The 23214-nt window shown below is 37.1% G+C and overlaps 1 protein-coding gene across 8 annotated transcripts in view; it reads right to left on the bottom strand.

Moving 5' to 3' along the window:
* UNC13C (unc-13 homolog C) overlaps positions 1 to 23214 on the bottom strand; it is a 591291-nt gene that overhangs the window by 541332 nt on the left and 26745 nt on the right. For all 8 annotated transcript variants that reach the window (XM_032417734.1, XM_032417733.1, XM_032417735.1 and 5 more), the window contains one exon: positions 8106 to 11354. In XM_032417734.1, coding sequence (XP_032273625.1) covers positions 8106 to 11097 — 2992 coding nt within the window. In that variant the 5' untranslated portion in view covers positions 11098 to 11354. The remainder of the gene's footprint in view (positions 1 to 8105; positions 11355 to 23214) is intronic.

Raw genomic sequence — 23214 nt, 5'->3', positions numbered from 1 at the left:
TCCTTAACTGACACACAGAGTTAGACTCACAGATGGTTTAGTAGTCACCCATTACCCAAAATATTATCTCCAGATAAAATATTATCTCCAATGTGGCAGATCTTCTCTGCCACATTGGACTTCCTCCCCTCACTTGCTCCTGAGCTTCAGATCCTGAATTACCTCAATGGGTACATCTGTTACAGGTCCTAGCGTCTCCCATTTTGATCTAATCAGTAACAACTGATAACTGATAGGCTATACTTCACTGTATCTTACATCAGGTTCAGAGTCTATTTCATTCCACGCAGAAGGTTCACAAATGAGTCATAATTTCTATAGAATATATCTCTCTTTTTGAACTTGCAGGAAAACATGGACAATGACTTTAGCAGAAACAAACAAAGAAAAACCTATTTATCTGAGATTTTGACATAACACTCTTGAATCTGGAAATTTGCACTGCAGTCTCCTAATACAATCTGGAAATCACCACATCTCATTGTCAGTTAATATTTTCTTAAAAAATGTGTTCTGTTTTTAACTTTTCTACAAAGATAAGTGTTCCAGGTACAGAGTTTGGGAGCCATTAATAATTATAAATAAATAAAATCTTTGAACTCTATATTTTTATTGTTACTGTTAATAGATGGCTTTTATGTATCCCTGTGAATTTCTTCCCTGCCTTCTATAAAATGGTTTCATTCCTCAAAAACTACTGTTATTAGCACCTCTTTACTCCTAATAAAGTCTTTTAATGTGACAAATGTCACCCTTCCAGATTTCTAAATTTCCTAAAAATGTGATACTACCTCTTAGTCCAAATCATTATTACTCATTTTGTGTTAATAGAGATCACTACTACAGCAATTAACACAAAACTGGCTGACCATGAAGCACATGGGCCATGCCCTTTCATGATAAGACTTGCCCACAACTGCAATGGGATGTCACAGAAATAGCATCAGACTTTGGATTCTGTCAGATGTACATTGAATTCCATCAACACGCTTATTAGCTGTATGACATGGATCTGCTTTTGCTTCTCTGAGACTCAGTCATGTCATTTTTAAAGTGTGAAGATTATATATATATATATACATATATGCATATGTATATATATATGTGAATATATATAATATCTTCCCAAGATTATAGTGAGAATTAAGTATGTTCTTAAAATTTCTAGAACTGAATCTGTTAGAAAGGCATTAAATATGTATTGGTTTTCTACTTTTTCTCTTAGTTCTCTCTCACACCAGAATATACTTTGAAACCTGTGGCTTCACTTAAAAAAAGAAAAAGAAAAAGAAAAGAAGAGAAAAGAAAAGAAAGGAAAGGGAAAGAAAGAAAAAGAAAGAAAGACAGAAAAAAGAAAAGAAAGAAGGAAAGAAAGAAAGAAAAGGAACAAGGAAAAGAAAAACAGAAGAAAAGAAAACTTTTGGCTCCACTTGGAACTAATCTCCTTATACACACCATCATTATTATCTGTCTCCCTTTTCAAATGTTCTTTGAGTTCCACTCCTGCATCCTAGAAGGGTAGAGAAGAATTACCCTCTGTGCATTTGGGTTTTGTGTTTAGCAAGAAGTAGAGATGCTAGCTGTTTCTGCTGCCTCTAGGGGCCCTTGGCCACTTCACTCTTCACAAGTCTCCTTCCTACATCATAGTTTATTTCAAAAACTGAAACAATCACTTTATATTATAGGTAATTCTAATGTCGAAAAGTTTATTGCTATGCATTGCATTTTAATGGAACATTTGACAAATGGGTCGTCTTCTACTATGACCAGTACTGTGATGCTTACTTTGAGTAAAGATGTACTACTACTACTACTAATAATAATAGCAATAATAATGAAACAAACCTCAAACTTGCAAAAACAGGTAAATGTGGGTTATGTAGGATGACGGGAATTTATTTGTAGACAAAAATATGCATTGAATGGTTTCTACAGCAAAATCTCCTAGAATCTCTGAAATAGATAATTTCTAAAATTTTCCGTTTACACACACCTTTCAAGGAATACATCCATTGCTTTCCTATGCTTTAATGTATAGATACTACCAAAATCTTTTCATAAATGTACTGCTCTGGAAAACTAGGAAGTCATTCTGTATTTGTTTTTAAGTTATGAAAATTATTCCTGTGTTTCCTTACACTGATTCTATCTCTTCTAATTTGAAAAGAAGAGCTAAAACAACTCTACGTGGGCAGGTGGAGTATTTGCTACACAGTGTTGAGTAGCACTCTTTAAATGTGTTCTAATGATCACCTGTATCAGAAGCACCTACGGAGCATATTTAAAAAGGCAGACCTCATCCCTCCTGACCTGGACCCTAAAGTTTGAGAGCCACCTCTTGATAGATTTGGGCCAGCAAAGCCCCAAAACTTAGTTGAAATATTTATTCTTTTTAAACATTAAGTCTGGAATTTAAGTAAATTCAACTGTTTTTGTAGATGTATAGGTTACATCATCATAGAAAGAATAGCTAGCCTTCTCACAGATGTGAACGAGCTAAAGAAGGAAAAGTCATGCTTTCATTCTCAATCATGCTTTGCCTATTGTATTATGTTAAAATATGTATAATTTTAAAATGTCCTTTTGATTGAAAGACAAACAACTGAAGTGTATTTGAATTTTATGAGTTCTCCACCATATGTGGAACTAGGTAGCCCAGCAACATAGGGAATAGACTAGCATATATTTATCTAGTCAAAAAAATTTATTGAGTATTTACTCTATGTCACTGACCTAGGCTCTAGCATTACAATAGCAACAGAAAGAAAAATTCACTCATCGACTCTACCAGCTAGTCTAATAGCAGAGATCTACAATAACTAAATAATTATATACACAAGTATAAATCTACAGTTATGATAGGTGCTATGAATTGACCTAGAATTCCTGAGATCCTAACTCTCCAAAGCTGGAGGAAATCCACTGACCGAGTAATTTTCACAACTAGGAATTTATACATGTTACCTCATTTGCTCAAAGGCAGCTAATAAGTCTGCATTGTTTATGAGTTTGTAAGAAACTTCACTGTTCAATGGTAGGGCACTGAGTCAATAAATTACACAATAACTATGGTGGAGATCTCTGTGTCACTAAAAATAATACAGCAGGTAGTCGTATAATAAGATCTTTCAAATATATATTATGTGAAAAAAGCAAGGTGCAGAACATGAATATATGAAATGTAATACCATTTATGTTAAATTTAAAAATAAAAGAAGTGTATGTGTGTTTATAGAGTGTCAGAAACAAATTATCTTTCTATTCTTCTATCTTTCTATTCTTCTCTGAAGAATAGAAGTTGTTAATTTTACTTTTTCCTTTGGAATTTTCTGGATTTTATGTGTGTGTGTGTTATTTACAAAGGCACATATAATTCATCAATAACACATACAGTTCGAATAAAGATCCATAGGCCCCAACACGGAACCACAAAATCAAAACATTTAGTGACAGGATCCTAATAATTAATAATTTTATAACAACTCTTGTTGGGAGCAACAAGTACTACGAAAGCTCCCCAGATGATTCCAACAATTGGCTAGACTAGGAACCACCGGTCTAATGTAATGAAGTCTCAACTTTAGGAAAACATTTTACATTCAATTTCATATCTGTTGGAAGCCAAAATATTTCCACAAAGTTCTACAACTACTAGAAAACAAAATGCACACCATGGTAAAAATATCATTAATTATGCTAATTACAGATGTCACAGTCTCTTTCAGAATCTACAGACAGCCTGGGAATGGCATTTCAAAACAAAACAAGATTTTTGTTCTGCTAAAGAAAATTTACTTCAAACTGATGTTAGACTCTAATTCCAGGTCAAATACACTCAGACTTCAAATACATCATCCTTCAGGCTGGTATTGTACAGTATTTATTGGGCTCTACAAGCCTTGATTTATAAGATGTACCAGGGACTCAAAGCAGAAAAACTGAGAATGAACTATTTTATATCAAAACCTTAGTACCTTTTGTATTATTACTGTTTTTTAAAGAAAGCCCTTTAGTTGTAAAAGCCTGTAGCTAATGCTGCCCCTTTTTCATGTTTTTTCCACCTTAAAACATGAATAAACAATCTCTGAAGTGAGTAAGCATATGGCTGCTCTAAATAACCAAAATAACCATCTATTTAACTCTAGATCCACCCCTTACTACCTGTAAGACATTAAGTTATGCAAGTTATCAGCATCTCAGTTTCCTCACCTTTAAAATGGAATAATCATGGAATCAAATTCATAGTGGTATTGTAAGAAGTAAAAATAAAAACAGAGAAACTGCCTGGACAATATCTGGTATATAGTAGTACTCAATAATAGGCTTTAACTAATTCAAAAAGATACATGCACCCCTCTGCTTATTGCAACATTATTTATAATAGTCAATAAATGGAAGCACTCTAAGGGCCCATCGATTGATGAATGGATAAAGAAGATGTGGGATGTGTGTTGGTGCATGCACACACAAATATTATGCAGCCATAAAAAAAAGATGAGATCTTGCCATTTGTGACTATGAGGATAGGCCTAGAGGGTACTATGCTTAGTGAAATAAGTCAGACTGAGAAAGACAAATACCATAGGATTCCACTCATAAGGGAATCTAAAAAAAAAAAAAGAAATGAATAAACAAACAGCAGAACCAGACCTACAAATACAGAGAACAAACTGATGTTCACCAGAGGGGAGAGGGATGGAGGAATAGACAAAATGGGTGAAGAGGAGTGGGAGATATCAGTTGCCAGTTATGGAATGAATAAGTCATGGAAATAAAAAGCACAGCATCTTTGTCTTGAACAAAATTGGGAACATAGTCAATGGTACTGTAAAAGCATTGTACGGTGACAGATGGTAGCTACACTTGTGGTGAGCATAGCATAATGGATAGACTTGTGGTGAGCATAGCATAATGGATAGACTTGTCAAATCATTATGTTGTACACCTGAAACTAATGTGTCAACTATACTCAAATTTTAAAATTTACTATAATATAATAATAATAATATATTATTTCTAACCATACTTCTGAACTCTCAAAAGATAAAGTCATAGTCTTAGCAATTAAATCCACAGTTTAGATTTTGACTTAACTTTGAAGCCTGGTGTATTTTTTATTATTTTTATTTAGTATCCTATTCCCCTTGATTCAGGGTTTAATCCAACACATATTAACTCAATGCCAACTCTGTATAAAGCACTGATCTAGGCACAGTGCAAATGAAAAAAGAAGACAAACCTCTCATCTCTAGATTACTTTAGAAGAGCAAATGAGAAATGTGCATGAACTGTCCTTATGTAAGGTGGAAGTCAGTGCCATAAGAGACAAGTATCTGGGAATTCAGAAGAGACAACAGTTAATTCCAGTTGACGGGTGGTGCAGGGCTGGAGGTGGGGGATCCGAGTCACTATCATGGTGTGTGATTCAGGCTAGCTACACAAAAGGCACCACTCAGCAGGGTTCAGCAACAAGGGAAGAATATGACCTCATGGAGTTCTGGCTACACATGCTCCAAAATTTCTTTCCCACTGGCATGCTATTCAAGGTGAAGATTCTCAAAAACAATATGACCAAATATCCATATGTTTAAACATTGGGGTCTTTAGAATTCCTCTTTACCAGACCCCTGAAGACAAAAGCTGAAATAGTTTACATTTATGAGCTTATAATTCCATAAAGCTCTATCAGGGAAACAGCATCCCATGGAGTTTTACAGCAAGAGCTCTACAGTCGAATCTTGCCAGATTAGTAATGGAGAAAAGATAACACTGCTACCTAATGACGACTAGGTAGTCATGGAGAGAAAAATCTGTTGGCATCTGCCCAAAGCCCAGTAAGCAGATGGCCTTGGGCACAAAATCCATCATGACGATTGGCACCTCATTGGGATGCTCTGAACAGTGAAGGGGACTGAAAAATGCCCTTCTTTGGCTGCCCTTCCTCCTGAGGCATATTGGTGGCACAGGAGGGAGACAACTGCCTGACTCCTGCCAAAGGGAGAAAAGATGGCCTTTAAAATCTAGGCTACTGCAGCCTCCTGGGTAGTCAATCTGGTGCCTTTCAAGCAACCAAAGAGCATCTTAAGGATGTGTGTCTGATTTCCTCTAGGATAGATGATCCCCAACAGATTCCATTCAAAGCTGGCTCAAGGATAAAAAGCCAAGCTCCAAGATGGTGGAGGGGGGTCTAGGTCCTCAGTAGCCAGGGCTAGTATGTAAGGTATATCGTACAATGTTGTTTTACCTATTTTAGGATTCTTAAATTGGTGATGTGTAGTTAACTAAGTGTATTTCTGTTCTCTAAGGATAAGTGCCACTGGATGATTAAGGTTGTTAACTACTTGAAGGGTCAATACCAATAGCAATCTATTTTGTAGATGTTTGCTAATTTAGAATTTTTAAAAGTTAATGAAGATCCCTTTTTTTCCTGAAATGTATAGTTTTGTAATTTTTATAATACTGCCTAATATTTCAGATACTTTAAACACTTGGCATTAAAACATCTATTACATCACAACAGACACACATGCACACACACTGGTTAGTCTTAATATGCTCTTGAGTAGACTTCTCTGAATCCACAGCAAATAAAATACAATGGCAAACTGCTGGCCTTTATCCTATTAACTGAGTTTCAGTAATAAGGATATCTAACAATTAAACATCACTCTTAAAAAAGATAGCTATTGTTCCAATATGAATTATTATTTGCATAAAATTTTGACTACTCTGCACTTTCACATTGGTTTTAAATATAGTTGAGAATTGCCTCCTGAAAACAACAACAAAGTCACAGCCAATGCACCCAAGATCCCTTTGACTTAGGTTATTCTTTAATTACATAGGGTGTGTTGTTTTATATAGACAGATATTTTTTTAGAGCAGATAATCTTAATTGTTATTTCAATAACCTTAGGGCCTGAAACAGTTTAACAATAAAGTTTTCTGATTATTCAAGAATCTACCCATACCAATGAGAAAATGACCGGTTTGGAAGAGTGTCTGATCACAATTTTGTTCAAGACAAAGATGCTATAATCAGGTACTGGCTGCAGAAATTGTTATTATTTCAAATTATTTCATAATGGCAAGTACCAGTTGATCACATAAATATATACCTTTATGAAATATTATGTAAATACTTCAGTTAAAGACTACAATGCCATAAATAAGGAAAACTTTAAAATATATAATTAATTACAACTGAGATAATATCAAACTATCCCAGAGATATAAAGTTATAAGCATGCAAATAAAGTAAATGATAAGGGATCAGGGTAAGTGGGGGTGAAGTCTAATTGAAAATAAAAAGTAAAAAAAAAAAGTTTTCATTTTTAAGTGGCTAATTTTCACACGTGGGTGATCCAAAATTGTTCCCCCAGAAAAATCAAGTAAAATTGTTGAATAAGGTACTCTTTTCATTTTCATAAGGGGAGAGAGACTTCCAATCCACTCTTTAAAGGGGAACTTGACTCTGCTCAATATTGACTCAAAGAGTGACTCATGACCATTCAGGCATGGCCTAGGGTTTTGGCTCTATTGTACTCCCTCAGCTGCATCAATAAGCAGTGAGGGAGGAAGTGGTCCTCCACGGGACTAGTTAGGGTTGGTTGTGCAAACCCACCTCTTCCTACTGGAAGGCTCCAAACTATAGATTTGATGGGAAAGGGATTGGTAAGTCTGGGGGTCCATCTTTCCTAATTCTTTAAGATTAACTACACCATTTTCCTCATCCCTATAAACCTAATAGAACCAAAGAATAATCTCAGGCTGCTCTTTGACTTTACTGACCCTTTTATTCATGACTGATGCCACAAAGTTGGTTAATATGAAGTGGGGTTTGTACCAATGCTAGCAGAGAAATCTTGATCCACAGACTGTAGGGCTCCTTTTAGTATGACCTACTTGAAAACACTTTGATTTTAAATCATCAAGCTCAACTTGTAGGGGGAGCAGAGTAAAATAATACCCTTCTCAAAATAAACATGCAAATTTCTTGCAAATACGTTCTTTTCCCCAAGAGTAAATACAAAACATGCTCTAAAGAAGCAGCACCCAATGTTAAAATACAACTAGCTCAAAATGTAGCATGTAAACATGAGTACCTCCAGCCAGGATCTTCTCTTCCAATTCTGCCATTTGCTTCTTATAGGCTTTTAAAGCTGCTTCTTTGAAAGAGGGACGGATTCTCTTTGGCTTTGTGATTTCCACTGGCTGTTCCGAGATGTTTTGGTTTTCATCTTCTTTTATTTCCATTTCAGCTGATGTTTCATTTAATGGTTCCAATCCCCCTTCACTAACCACATCATCTGCCTGCCCATCATAACCCTCATCTTGTGGGGTTTCATAGGGTGTTTCATACGAAGGGTGATCATATACCTGCATTTGTTCATCTGTTTCAGTCATACTAGTCCTGTTTTCTAGCTTAGCAAGGACTTGTTCCATCACTTCAACATAATCTGTTTCATTATCAGCCACTGGTTCACTATAGTCCTCCTCATCCTCTGCTTTGTAGTAAAAAGGCTCAGTGTAGACATCAGAGTCAAGGGTGGTACTTGATTCATTTGCAGTTGATTGGGATAATGTCCGAAATCTCCCCATTAAGGAAGAGCCACTGTCTTCATACCCACTGAGACTCTGTGTGCTTTTGTTCCATACCACTTCCAAGGCTGATTTAGCCCTCTGTAATGTAGATCCAAATTTTGGGAAGCTGAAAGCCTTATCAGAAAGGTCAATGCTTAATCGACTATGCCAAGATTTGGGTGGGGCATCCTCTGAGTCATCACTTTGCAATTCACTTTGACTTCGATACATCATGGGCAATTGGTTTTGATTTTGGTATAGCTCATTAGAATTAGATTCCTGATAAGAATCATATTGGCCAACCCACTGGCCTTGTGGTTCATTATCCAACCCAGGGCATGGAGATGAGTTGTCATCTTGGGTGAAATCATAGCTCTCAGAGTCATCCTGAAGGTCACTGTGGCCCTTTCCCAAGTCTTCTAGGTCTTTATTGTAAACATCTAGTTGCTGATCAGATAGACTGTTTGTGTCATAGTCAAAAGCTTCCTGGGTGGATGAATCTAAACCTAAGTCAGCTCCTTGCTCTACTTGATTCCATTCCTTCCATGGAGAAAGATCCTCATGTAAAGAGAGCTGAGAATCGCTGTAATGACTTTGGTCTCCAGATGCACACACCATGCCATTACTCATTCCACTATCCACAGTTTCTGTGTTCTCCATTTCACTCGGCCCTTGGACACCCTGAACGGCCACATTCAAATGTTGATCCTGCAGATTGTCATACAAGGTGGGTGTGTCCTCCTGTTTCCTCTGCCAAAGTTCCCGGTCTGAAGATGACAGGAGGGAGCTTCCATTAGTTCTAGTGAAAAACTGATTTTCTGAAAAATCCTCTGAGTAAGACTGACATAATTTGGAAAAATCTGATTCAGAACGACTAAGTTTAGCAGTGAAAAAATCACTCTGTGAATGCCAGAGGGGTGTAGCATCTGCATAATGGGTTGTAGTTTGTTTTTCCAAATTATCTGATTCTGGCAATTGTGAGGAAATTTTATCATAATCAGATTTATTTGAAATTCTGCTGCTACTAGCAGTTTTATTCTTGGCTCTAGCATTGTGTGATTTTGAACTTGACTTGGAAGTACTTCCTTTTGTTGGAAACTCTGACTTGGAAAGCACAGCATAACTGTTTCTATTGAGGTCAGATTCCAGCTCTCCATCACTGTCATCAGGTGACTGCCAATTGTTCTTCTTGCTTCTGGGCTCTGGAGTAGACAGCTTTATATCCATGCTCTCATATGTCTGGGAGGACGGTATCCCTCTCTCTTTTTTTTCTCTTATGTCATGAGTAAGAATATCTGTTGAGATTCCAATTCCTGTTCCTTTGAGTTTGTAGGATTTTTTTAAGACAGAATCCCTTTGCTGAGGGGTTTCAAAGTACACAAGTATGGGTCGAGGCTTTGCATTTGGGCAGTCCCTCTGGTGGCCTATCCTTTGAGCAAATTCAATTTTAATAGCATTTGGTGCATCTGAGAAACCCATTTTATCTATTAGAATTTGGTATACCACACTTTCAATGTATTCAAATCTTTCTTCAGGGACATTTAGAAATCTCAGGCTTGCCTTGCTACCCACATGACCTAAGTGTTTAATATAATCATGGATGTCTCTGGTTTCCCTTCGAGACTGGACAAACCCTGTACGTAGCTGTTCAATTTCACTTTGTACAACCTCCACACTGCTGGAGATTTCATCGATGGAATGCTTAAGAGCATTGACATGCCCTCGTAGTTCAGAAAGTTCTGTTTCAATCTGACTTATACCCTGAAGTTCCTTAAAGATCATTTCCATGACATCATGTGTTTGGCTAATGCACCCAGAGGAACTGAATCCTGGCTCCAGGGCGTTTGTCTTTGGGTTTCGTGCAGTTCTGTCCAAAGATTTACTTCTTATTCCCCAGGTTTTCTTCATTGTGCTCAACTCTGAATCTGATGAGACACACTCCTGACTCTTTTTCCATTTTCTCAGTTTGCGTAACGCTCCTAGTTTCAAGCTATGTAGAGTGCGTTCTCCATCAGAGCTGCCCTCAGAGGGAGCCAGGCTGCTTGAACTCTTTCTATTGCGTCTAACTGGCATTGTGTATGTTGATTGTGCCTGGTTTTCTGTACTACTCCTTAGTTCATTGAGTGATTCTGAATAGGAACTCTCAATTGAAGATAACTCTTGAAGCTGATCCTCATTATCACTGTTGGTTACATTAATATTCTTTTGTAGGCCATTGGCAATAGCTACTCGGTAACTGAATGTTGGTGAGAGGGAAAATTCTTTAATAGCCTCTTCTTCTTCAGTGGATAAGTTGCGAGTAGATGAACACTTTGCAATCTTCTTTACAGTGTTTTTTAAGGTATTAGAAAATTTGGGGGTTTTGGTCTGGCCAGCAGTAGGAAAGTCTTGATCCTTTTTCTGCTGATGACTCTCTTTTTTTTTGGTTGTATTTCCCAATTTCTTTGTAAACATTCCTTTGCAAAGCTTATGTATGTAAGGTAAAATCAGGCTCTTGAAAAGATTAGCCACCATGGAGAGCAATTAGTGCAAGCTTTTCTGCCCCAAAGAAGTAAACAAGGTATCGGGATGAAATTCTGTAAATCCAAGGCAAGCATCTCTGTTCAGATGTTCTGTGAATTATTGAAAATAGCAGGCAGGGCAGCCATGGCTCCACTGCCGTGTCAATGTCCTGTGAAAACCAGAAGCAAAGCTCCATTTATGAAAGACATTCTCTCCTGGTGAAGGGGTTTCATGAATCTCTCTCATTTCCACATAACTTCATAGAGTGTCTAAAAGAAAGGAAGGTTAAAATGAGTATCAGAATTCAATTCTAGATTTATCCCATTTCTAACATTTTTCAGAAGTATTCAAGATACACAGTATATGAAAAATTGCAGAGGGTGGCAGGGGTATAGCTGAATTTCAGGACACAGTTACTTTTAAAATAACTATAAAGCAAATCCATACCAATAACTATGTTTAAATTATATTTTTCTTCCTAAATCATTTATGGGTGGACACAACTGAACTGAATAAATGAGCTGAAATAGTAATAAAAGGTCATAATGGTTATTTAGGAAAGGCTATGTAAGATATTAGGCAAATTTGAAAAGCTACAATGACTACATGACATTATCATTTCCACTTTATTTCCTTTCCTAAAAGTACATTTACTGACACAAACATAAGCATAAGCATTCAAAATTAAAAGTTCTCCCAATCCCAGACATTCAGAATTCATCAAATTAATATTATTCATGTATGTAAAACCTTTCCTATTCAAATAACATTTTCCTTTTCTAGGGATTCAATGACTGGGAATTTCTTAAATTATAAAGTCATCCAAGTGAGAAATATTTCATATGATTAAATAAATACCAAGAGGAAATATATTTGAAAATACAGATAATATATCCAAGTTTTGAAAGGACATGACTTGAAAGAGTTGAGCCATCCCAATCAACTGGTACAGGCTTGTGGCAGATGGCAGGGCACCCATCCCCAGGCTAGAACTATGACTGGAGATCGAGTACTAAATTACAAAAGGAAATTGTGCCACAAATAAGATGTGCCTACAGATAATCAAAAACTGGTCAGACATAATTCATCCAATGATTTGGTATTTTATAATGCATGTGACCACACCAGTAACTAATCTTTATGACGGTTAGTTTCTCAAATTACATGAAGTAGAAGAAGAAGAAAAGGGAGAAGGAAGAGAAAAAAGTTTACATTCATTTTCCTGGTTCACCAGCACCACGCCTTGTATGTGGCAGGTATTTGAATAAAATTTTGTGGAACTGAATTTAACTATTTTACAGTTGAAAGATATCACAGAGTAGGGGTTAACAGCCAAAAGCCTTTGCTAACATTGAACTACATATTTGGGTAGGTAAATAATCAATGTGATTCTTTAAAGAATACATCATAAACTGCATATGGTTTTAGGAGCTGGCTGACTCTTTATAAGCTCCCTCTGCTTGGAAATCTGCCATTTTTACTTCACTCACATTCTTCAGGGACTGGGGGGAAAACATGCCCTGGCCAGGAGGAACCAAGCTTCACAAGAAACAGGGCAATGTAAGTGAGAAGGGGAAGCATAAAGATGGAGGAGAGAAAGAGACAGATTCTAAAGAAGTCCTTGTCTTCAGGGTTTCATAAACTGTTAGAGTCTAATTCCTCTTATCTAAAGCAATTTGGTATTCGCTCGTTAATTACAAGCCAGGACCTGTTTTCGACTAATATAAATGTCAAGAAATTGACTCCTGAATTAAATTAAAAAAAATACTTATTGTACCGCTAGACAACCTCTCCTTGTGGAGTGAAGACTTTGGAAAGTTAAGTGACGGGAAGGCAAGGAAATTATTTTAAAACCAACTTTCACACAATAAACTGTTCTACTAATCATTCAACCCAAGATCCTGAGTCTGTCAAAACTCAAAACAAATACTTCTTGTTTAAATGAGAGCAACAATTTTGTCAATGCTTCCGATGTTTCATGAAATTGTTGTACATTTCCTGACCTGCATTGTTTGTTCAGAACTATTGTTCTAGGCAATAATTGTTGGCAAAATTTTGAGCAGGAAAGTTCCAACTGAATTGAAGTCCTGCCTCAAAAAAACATGAACCCAAGGGCCTGTGTCCACACTGTTGCACCTATAAACTCACTTGCTGTACCTTCCAGCCACACGGAGTGACTTGTTATTCACTAAGGGCTCTATGCTCCTTCACGCCTCAGTAACTTTTCTGTTCTCTACCTAGAATATCATTTGTATCTTGCCCACCCTGTCTGTAAAAATTGTATTTAAACTCCAGAATCATTTGTCCTGTGAAGACCTCACCAACCACCCACACTTGAGCTTTTCTCTCTCTTTGCCACACTCTCCCACAACCCAGTTCATAGGCAATTAGAACTTTTCTATATTACAATCTTATTTCTTTCTCCATTCATGATATCCTCTTTAAGGATAAAAACTATAACTTGTCTCATCATACATGATAAGCTCGCAATAAATGTTTACTGAAGAATTGGCCTCAGGGTACAAAGTTCCAGTTACACAAGATGAATAAATCCTAGAGATCAGCTGGATAGCATAGTGCCAATAGTTAATAATATTGTATTATATACTTAAAATTTTTGCCAAGAGGGTAGATCTTATGTTAAGTGTTCCTATCACAACATAGTAGTAAAAAAAAAAAGGTGGGTGAAAACTTTTGGGGATGGCATGGACTGTGGTGATGGTTTCACAGATGTATACTTATTTTAAACTAAATTTAAAGAAAAAAGAATTGGCCTCCACTTCAGCCACTTACTAAATATCTTCATCTGGTTGCCCAAAATTAAACTCCATATAACCTAGTCATTTTCTTGAATTATTAATATCAATTATTATTATCATAATTATCCACTTCCTCAGGACATATACCCAGGAGTCATTCTAGCTTCCATATGATCCAGCCCTTGTCCAAATGGATGTGAATATGTCACCTCATCCTGCTAGTAATGCCTTAGTTCTGAACTCCACAATTTCTCATCTGAACTATTACCATTGTACTCTATATGGTCTTCCCGACTCTAACCTGGCCCTTCTCTCAAATCCTCCTCTCTAAAATTAATAAAAGATATAAATCCTCCTACTTAAAACTCTGCTAGTTTTAGCAGATGCACTCTTTGTCACTCCCACAAGCACATCTGCCCCGGCCACACTGAGGTAGTAAGAGTTCCTGAATACCATACTGTTGCCTCACCAATGTGCCTTTTTCCATGCTGTTCATTCTGTCTCCAATCCTTTCTTCTTTCCTCTATCTCCACATGTCTCTCTCATGAACATCTCTAGAATATCTATACATCCTAGACCCAGCAGGGATCAACATCAACCTGTTTAACTTCCTCTGAGTCGGCACTTCCTCCTGTGCCCCCACAACGCCTTGAATGTACCTTTGTTGTGGTAACTCTTACAAAAATTATTTATGTAAAATATGTTACCTACGTCTCTATCTCTCAAATAAGACTGTGAACTCTTGGAGAGCTCAGGCTGTGTTCTTTTTAACTTTAAATATCCATATTGCATATTATATAGTAGGCTCATGATATTTGTTGTATAAATGAGTAAGTATAGAAACAAATGAATGAATAGACGATAAGTCCATGAGTTAATAGACTCCAAGAAGCCTGAGATCCAAGAAGCCTGAGATAGTTTTGCTGGACTTAAACCATCCAGAGAAAGAGATGCAGTCTGAGCAGAAGGCATATATCATAAACATCCATGTCCTGTCCAAAGAGGGAGAAGCATCCACTCTGGAGAAAGTTGGGGACTAGAGGGAGAGGAGCTTGGATTGGCAAAATGGTAACAGAATGTGACAAGTTTTGAAACTTAGGTTGAGAAGCTCCATTTATGAGGAAGGGGGGTTAAGGAGATGGGGAGAGACCAGGATATCATCATATGATTCTCAACTACTTGTATTCAAAATCTTACACTTACCCACCAGTTGCATTACCTTTATTAACATAGCCACACATTAATTTTGGTAATAAAGTTTGGAGGTAAGATTAAAGGATTTGAGAAGACCTTTGAGAGCGATTAAAATACTAGACTATCTTATTATAGAAAGGCTAGTAATAGTATTTTATTGTTACTATGTGCCAAACACCATGTATGTCTAATTTTCTAAAATTTACCTCATTTCATTTCATTCCCATAATTGTGTGAAATATGTATTATTATTATCCAGATTAAAAAAGCTGCAATTTCAAGTTTTTAGGAAATTTGACTTAGGTCATGTAATTAACAAGAAACACAACCTAACTCCAATCCCAGATTCAGACTGCAAGTGTATTAACTCCGAAAAGCATACTAGGGTTGAATAGGAAGTAAAATACTTTTTGCAGGTATGTTAAATTCATTTTGTAAGAGAGCTATTTAATATGACTATAAAGCTGGGTGCCCTACTGGGCTAAAAGAGCTAATGAACATTTAAAAAGTAATTTATTGCTAAATCCTTACCAGAATTAAGTTAAAGCATTTTCAGATCAATAAACAATTTTATGTTTCTTACCAAATGCACTAAAGTAGGTGAACTGGGTAGTTATGTATCAAAATTCTTTCAACAAAAATGATCAAACCAGAAAGTGATTAAGAGGTTTATCCTAAACTAATAAATTATTTTTAAAAAATAAACAGAAAGGGGCGCCTGGGTGGCTCAGTTGGTTAAGCGTCTGCCTTCGGCTCAGGTCATGATCTCAGGGTCGTGGGATCGAGTCCCACAAAGGACTCCTTGTTTCTCCCTCTCCCTCTGCCTGCCGCTCTGCCTACTTGTGCTCTCTCTCTCTCTCTCTCTCTGTCAAATAAAGATATAAAATCTTAAAAAAAATAAACAGAAAGACCCATTTCCCCAAGAATGAAGGTCAAATGAATTGTCTTCTTTATTCTTGATAAGTAGATATTATGTGAATTTCTTCATCCAACTATAGCCCATCTACATTTTTTACTCACTCCCATTTGCTACTTTAGGAGTAAATAATAGTATCTAGTACCGATACTTCTGTAAGTGTTTTGGAATCTGGGATGCCTTGGTGGTTCAGTCAGTTAAGCGTCTACCTTCAGCTCAGGTCATGATCCCAGGGTCCTGGGATCAAGTCCCACATAGGGCTCCTTGCTCAGTGGGGAGCCTGCTTCTCCTTCTGCCTGCTGCTCCCCCTGCTTATTCTCTCTTTTATTTATTTAATTTGTCAGAGAGAGCTTAACCGACTGAGCCACCCAGGCACCCCTAAATAAAATCTTTAAAAAAAAATTAAAAAAAAGAGTTTTGGAACCTACAAGGTAATTTTGTGTATATCAACTCATATGATTTGCATGGTAACCTAATAAAATTATTATTTGCAGTTCATGGTTAACGATGGTAAGTCTCCTACTTGCTAAAGTAATTGCCTGGGAATCCTGACTCCAAAACTTGGTTCCTTTACTATAGTAATGTACATTCTCCTTACATTAGACAAGTAATATTTCAATAGCTCACTGACCTCTTCAAGTAATATTCCCTACCATTCTAAACCATGTTATAAACTAATTTTCACCTAAACTTCCCTAAATATTATTTTTTTCTTCTTAGTCTCTTACTACACGAGGCTGCTTTATGGTTCCATGGATGCACTAAGCTTATTCTTTCATTGTTTCTTTTTTTCTTGTTCTTCACCCTGCCTAGAATGTCCTCAGTTATACCGATCTCAATCATTTAATTTATAGATCAAGACTAATCTTTTCCACAAAAGTTTCTTTAACTATTCTCTCATTTTCTCTTTTTCATATAATTTTTATAATCTGAACCATGATATTTAGTCCTTCATTATCTTCTATTCATCACATAGCTCTTTTACATGTTTTCCATTTTTTTATTATTATGTTCAATTAACCAACATATAGTACATCATTAGTTTTTGATGTAGTGTTCAAAGATTCATCAGTTGCATATAACACCCAGTGCATGTTTTCCATTTTTAATGCTTATTTTATGTCATACTCTGTCTTGAGTGCTTTGTATAGATTACTACATTAATGTTTGATTGTAAGCTCTGCAATAGGTACTGTCATTAATCTCCATTTTACATATCAAGAAACTGAGAACCAGGAACCTGAGTAGCTAGCACAAAGCCACGCAGCTAGGAAGTTACATAGCTAGAATTGTAAACCAAACTGACTGGCTTCAGAGTCCTTATTAATAAACACCATGCATACTGTTAAGCCCATAAGGACCAACCTTAGAGAAAAAGGTGGTTTCCTATGTACTACAGTTGAAGAAGGACTGCCCCCTCATGAAGAATCTATACTAGTTTCTACTATTAGAGCTTTACTCCCTTTATTTAAGATTTTGGTTCTTGCTGAAATGAAAATCTCAGCAAGGGGACCCTATGTTTTAAAGCTTATCAGCCATTCTGTATCTGGGTATAAAGTGTTTATGAGAATATTCCTCAAGAATAGGAGGGAGATGACAAAGAGAGAGAACACAAAGAAGCTTGATGATGGGAAGAATCTGCTACCAAAGGAGATAAGTAGGAGGGTAGGTCAGAAAGAAGAGACTGAGAAACCTACAATAAGCTTGGCCTAATGCACATGGCCTTGTCTTATTCCCAGCTACAGTGCTTGAGGATAAAAACTGTCTATTTCAGGCTTTGCAACTTCTGCCCACTTACACACACAGAGAACAGAGCATAGGTGCCCTGGCTTACAGATGAGCAACTTGGAACTCTATCATCCAAGAAAACTGGGAGGAGCAAGATGGTGGAGGAATAGGAGACTTAAATTTTGTCTGGTTCCAGGAATTCAGCTAGATAGGGATCAAACCATTCTGAACACCTACGAACTCAACAGGAGATCGAAGAAAAGAATAGCAGCAACTCTCTGAACAGAAAAGCAACCACTTTCTGGAAGGGACCCAACAAACAGCAGATCTGGGAAGATTCGCCTTTCTCCCCCAGGAGAAGCAGCACGGGAGCACACCGCAAGAATTTGCTGGGTTTGGAGACTCCAAATGGGGTAGTGTGCCAGAGATAGAAACACTCGGTCACAGGCCAGGTGAGGCCAGGTGAGCACAGAGTGAGGCTGGCGACCGGGGAGACGGGAGTGATTGACTGCTTTTCTCTGGGGGCTCACTGAGGAGTGGGGCCCCGAATTCTCAGCTCCTCCAGGGTGGAGATTGGGAGGCCGCCATTTTCACTGTCGTCTTCCAAAGCTGTATGGAAAGCTTGCAGGGAACAAAAGCTCCCGAGAGCAAACCCGAGCAGATTACTTAGCCCGGACCAGCAAGGGGAGGGCAATTCCGCCCCCGGCAAAGACATTTGGGAACCACGGCGACAGGCCCCTCCCCCAGAAGATCAGCAAGAACAGCCAGACAAGACCAAGTTTACCGATCAATGAGAACAGCAGAACTCCAGCACTAGGGAAATACTGCACATAGAATTCATGGCTTTTTCTTCCACAACTCTTTAGTCTTTCAAAGTTAATGTTTTTAATTTTCTTTTTTTTCTTTTTCTATTTTTTTTTTTGTATTTTTCTTTTTCCCTTTTTCAAACAACATCTTACCAATCCCTTTTTTTATAAGCTTTTTTATTTTTCATTTTTAGAGTCGTATTCTATCCCTTCATTGTAGTTAACCTTATTTTTGGTCTATATATAAGTTGTTCTCTCGTTAAAATTTTGGGATACAGTTTCTTCTAATAGACCAAAATATATCCTAAATCTCTAGTGTATGGCTTTGTTCTAGTCTCCTGCCTGATCACATTCTCTCCCCCTTTTTTCTAATTTCTCTTCTTTTTTCAACCAACTTCTTATCTTATCAATTCCTTTTATAAAATCTTTTATAATTTTCATCTTTACAGTCATATTCCATCCCTTCATAGTATTTACCCTTATTTTTGTACATATATAAGTTTTTCTTCCTTTAAAATTTTGGGAGGCAGTTTCTTCTAACAGACCAAAATATGCCCAAAATACAGTGTGTAGCACTGATCTATTCACCAGCCTGATCATATCTGATGATATCCTTTTTTTCTTTTTATTTTTCTTTTTTCTTTCTATCCCTTTCTTTTCCCCTGGCTTCAGGTCTGTTCCGATTTGTTTAGTGTATATTTTTCTGGGGTCGTTGTTACCTTGTTAGCATTTTGTTCTCTCAATCATCTATTCTCCTCTGGACAAAATGACAAGATGGAAAAACTCACCTCAAAAAAAAGAACAAGAGGCAGTACCAACTGCCAGGGACCTAATCAATATGGACATTAGTAATATGTTGGAAATAGAGTTCAGAATAATGATTATAAAGATAATAGATGGGCTTGAAAAAAGCATGGAAGACACTAGAGAAACCCTTTCAGGAGAAATAAAAGAACTAAAGTCTAACCAAGTCAAAATCTAAAAGGCTATTAATGAGGTGCAATCAAAAATGGAGTCTCTAACTGCTAGAATAAATGAGGCAGAAGAGAGAATCAGTGATATAGAAGACCGAATGATGGAAAATAAAGAAGCTGAGAAAAAGAGAGATAAACAACTACTGGATCACGCGGGCAGAATTTGAGAGATAAGTGGTACCATAAGATGAAACAATATTAGAATAATTGGGATCCCAGAGGAAGAAGAAAGAGAGAGGGGGGCCGAAGGTATATTGGAGCAAATTATAGCAGAGAACTTCCCTAATTTGGGGAAGGAAACAGGCATCAAAATCCAGGAGGCACAGAGAACCCCCCTCAAAATCAATAAAAATAGGTCAACACCCTGACATCTAATAGTAAAACTTACAAGTCTTACAGACAAAGAGAAAATCCTGAAATAAGCTCAGGAGAAGAGATCTGTAACCTACAATGGTAGAAACATTAGACTGGCAACAGACCTATCCACAGGCCCCTGGCAGGCCAGAAAGGACTGGCAGGACATATTCAGAGCACTAAATGAGAAAAATATGCAGCCAAGAATACTATATCCAGCTAGGCTGTCATTGAAAATTGAAGGAGAGATAAAAAGCTTCCAGGACAAACAAAAACTAAAGGAATTTGCAAACACGAAACCAGCCCTATGAGAAATCTTGAAAGGGGTCCTCTAAGCAAAGAGACAGCCTAAAAGCAACATAGACCAGAAAGGAACACAGACAATATACAGTAACAGTCACCTTACAGGCAATACAATGGCACTAAATTCATATCTTTCAATAGTTACCCTGAATGTAAATGGGCTAAATGCCCCAATCAAAAGACACAGGCTATCAGATTGCATAAAAAAACAAGACCCATTGATATGCCCTCTGCAAGAAGACACCCCCAGATTGAAAAGTGAGGGGATGGAAAACCATTTACCATGCTAATGGACACCAAAAAAAGCTGGGGTGGCAATACTTATATCAGACAAATTAGATTTTAAACCAAAGACTATAATAAGAGATGAGGAAGGACACTATATGATACTTAAAGGGTCTATCCAACAAGAAGATCTAACAATTGTAAATATCTATGCCCCTAACATGGGAGCAGCCAATTATATAAGCCAATTAATAACAAAATCAAAGAAACACGTCGACAACAATACAATAATAGTGGGGGACTTTAACACCGACCTCAGTGAAATGGACAGATCATCTAAGCAAAAGATCAGCAAGGAAATAAAGACTTTAAATGACACACTGGACCAAATGGACTTCACAGATATATTTAGAACATTCCATCCCAAAGCAACGGAATACACATTCTTCTCTAGTGCCCATTGAACATTCTCCAGAATAGATCATATCCTAGGTCACAAATCAGGTCTCAACCAGTACCAAAAGATTGGGATCACTCCCTGCATATTTTTGGACCACAATGATTTGAAACTAGAACTCAATCACAAGAGGAAAGTCGGAAAGAACTCAAATACATGGAGGTTAAAGAGCATCCTACTAACAAATGAATGGATCAACCAGGAAATTAAAGAAGAATTAAAAAAAATTCATGGAAACCAATGAAAATGAAAACACAACTGTTCAAAATCTTTGGGATACAGCAAAGGCAGTTCTAAGAGGAAAGTACATAGTAATACAAGCCTTTCTCAAGAAACAAGAAAGGTCTCAAATACACAACCTAACCCTACACCTAAAGGAGCTGGAGAAAGAACAGCAAATAAAGCCTAAACCCAGCAGGAGAAGAGAAATAATAAAGATCAGAGAAGAAATCAATGAAATAGAAATGAAAAGAACAGTAGAAAAGATCAACGAAATTAGGAGCTGGTTCTTTGAAAGAATCAATAAGATTGATAAACCCCTGGCCAGACTTATCAAAAAGAAAAGAGAAAGGACCCAAATAAATAAAATCATGAATGAAAGAGGAGAGATCAAAACCAACACCAAAGAAATACAAACAATTATAAGAACATATTATGAGCAACTATATGCCAGCAAATTAGATAATCTGGAAGAAATGGATGCATTCCTAGAGATGTATTAACTACCAAAACTGAACCAGGAAAAAATAGAAAACCTGAACAGACCCATAACCACTAAGGAAATTGAAGCAGTCATCAAAAATCTCCCAACAAACAAAAGCCGAGGCCAAATGGCTTCCCAGGGGAATTCTACCAAACATTTAAAGAAGAATTAATACCTATTCTCCTGAAACTGTTCCAAAAAATAGAAATGGAAGGAAAACTTCAAAACTCATTTTATGAGGCCACCATTACCTTGATCCCAAAACCAGACAAAGACCCCATCAAAAGGAAAATTATAGACCAATATCCTTGATGAACATGGATGCAAAAATTCTCACCAAAATAGTAGCCAATAGGATACAACAGTACATCAAAAGGATTATTCACCACAACCAAGTGGGATTTATCCCTGGGATGCAAGGTTGGTTCAACATCAGCAAATCAATCAATGTGATACAATACATTAACAAAAGAAAGAACAAGAACCATATGATCCTCTCAACAGATGCAGAAAAAGCATTTGACAAAGTACAGCATCCTTTCTTGATCAAAACTCTTCAGAGTATAGGGATAGAGGGTACATACCTCAATATCATAAAAGCCATCTATGAAAAACCCACAGTGAATATCATTCTCAATGGGGAAAACTGGGAGCTTTCCCCTTAAGGTCAGGAACGTGGCAGGGATGTCCACTATCATCACTGATATTCAACATAGTACTACAAGTCCTAGCCACAGCAATCACACAACAAAAAGAAATCAAAGGCATCTGAACCAGCAAAGAAGAAGTCAAACTCTCACTCTTTGCAAATGATATGATACTTTATGTGGGAAACCCAAAAGACTCCACCCCAAAACTGCTAGAACTCATATAGGAATTCAGTAAAGTGGTAGGATATAAAATCAATGCACAGAAATCAGAGGCTTTCCTATACACCAGCAACAAGACAGAAGAAAGAGAAATTAAGGAGTTGATCCCATTTACAACTGCACCAAAAACCATAAGATATCTAGGAATACATCTAACCAAAGAGGCAAAGAATCTGTACTCAGAAAACTATAAAATACTCATGAAAGAAATTGAGGAAGACACAACAAAATAGAAAAACGTTCCATGCTCATGGATTGGAAGAACAAATATTGTGAAGATGTCAATGCTACCTAGAGCAATCTACACATTCAGTGCAATTCCTATCAAAATACCATCCACTTTTTTCAAAGAAATGGAACAAATAATCCTAAAATTTGTATGGAACCAGAAAAGACCCCGAATAGCCAGAGGAAGGTTGAAAAAGAAAAGCAAAGCTGGTGGCATCACAATTCCAGACTTCAAGCTCTATTACAAAGCTGTCATCATCAAGACAGTATGGTACTGGCACAAAAACAGACATATAGATCACTGGAACAGAATAGAGAGCCCAGAAATGGACCCTCAACTCTATGGTCAACTCATCTTTGACAAAGCAGGAAAGAATGTCCAGTGGAAAAAAGACGGTCTCTTCAACAAATGATGTTGGGAAAATTGGACAGCCACATGCAGAAGAATGAAACTGGGCCATTTCCTTACACCACACACAAAAATAGACTCAAAAGTTGAAAGACCTAAATGTGAGACAGGAGTCCATCCAAATCCTAAAGGAGAACACAGGCAGCAACCTCTTCGACCTCAGCTGCAGCAACTTCTTCCTAGAAAGATCACCAAAGGCAAGGG

The sequence above is a fragment of the Phoca vitulina genome, unplaced genomic scaffold (assembly GCF_004348235.1).
Source record: "Phoca vitulina isolate PV1807 unplaced genomic scaffold, GSC_HSeal_1.0 scaffold20, whole genome shotgun sequence".
Lineage (NCBI taxonomy): Eukaryota > Metazoa > Chordata > Mammalia > Carnivora > Phocidae > Phoca > Phoca vitulina.
The sequence above is the reverse complement of the archived record's forward strand: the minus strand, read 5'-3'. Positions and strand labels throughout refer to the sequence as shown.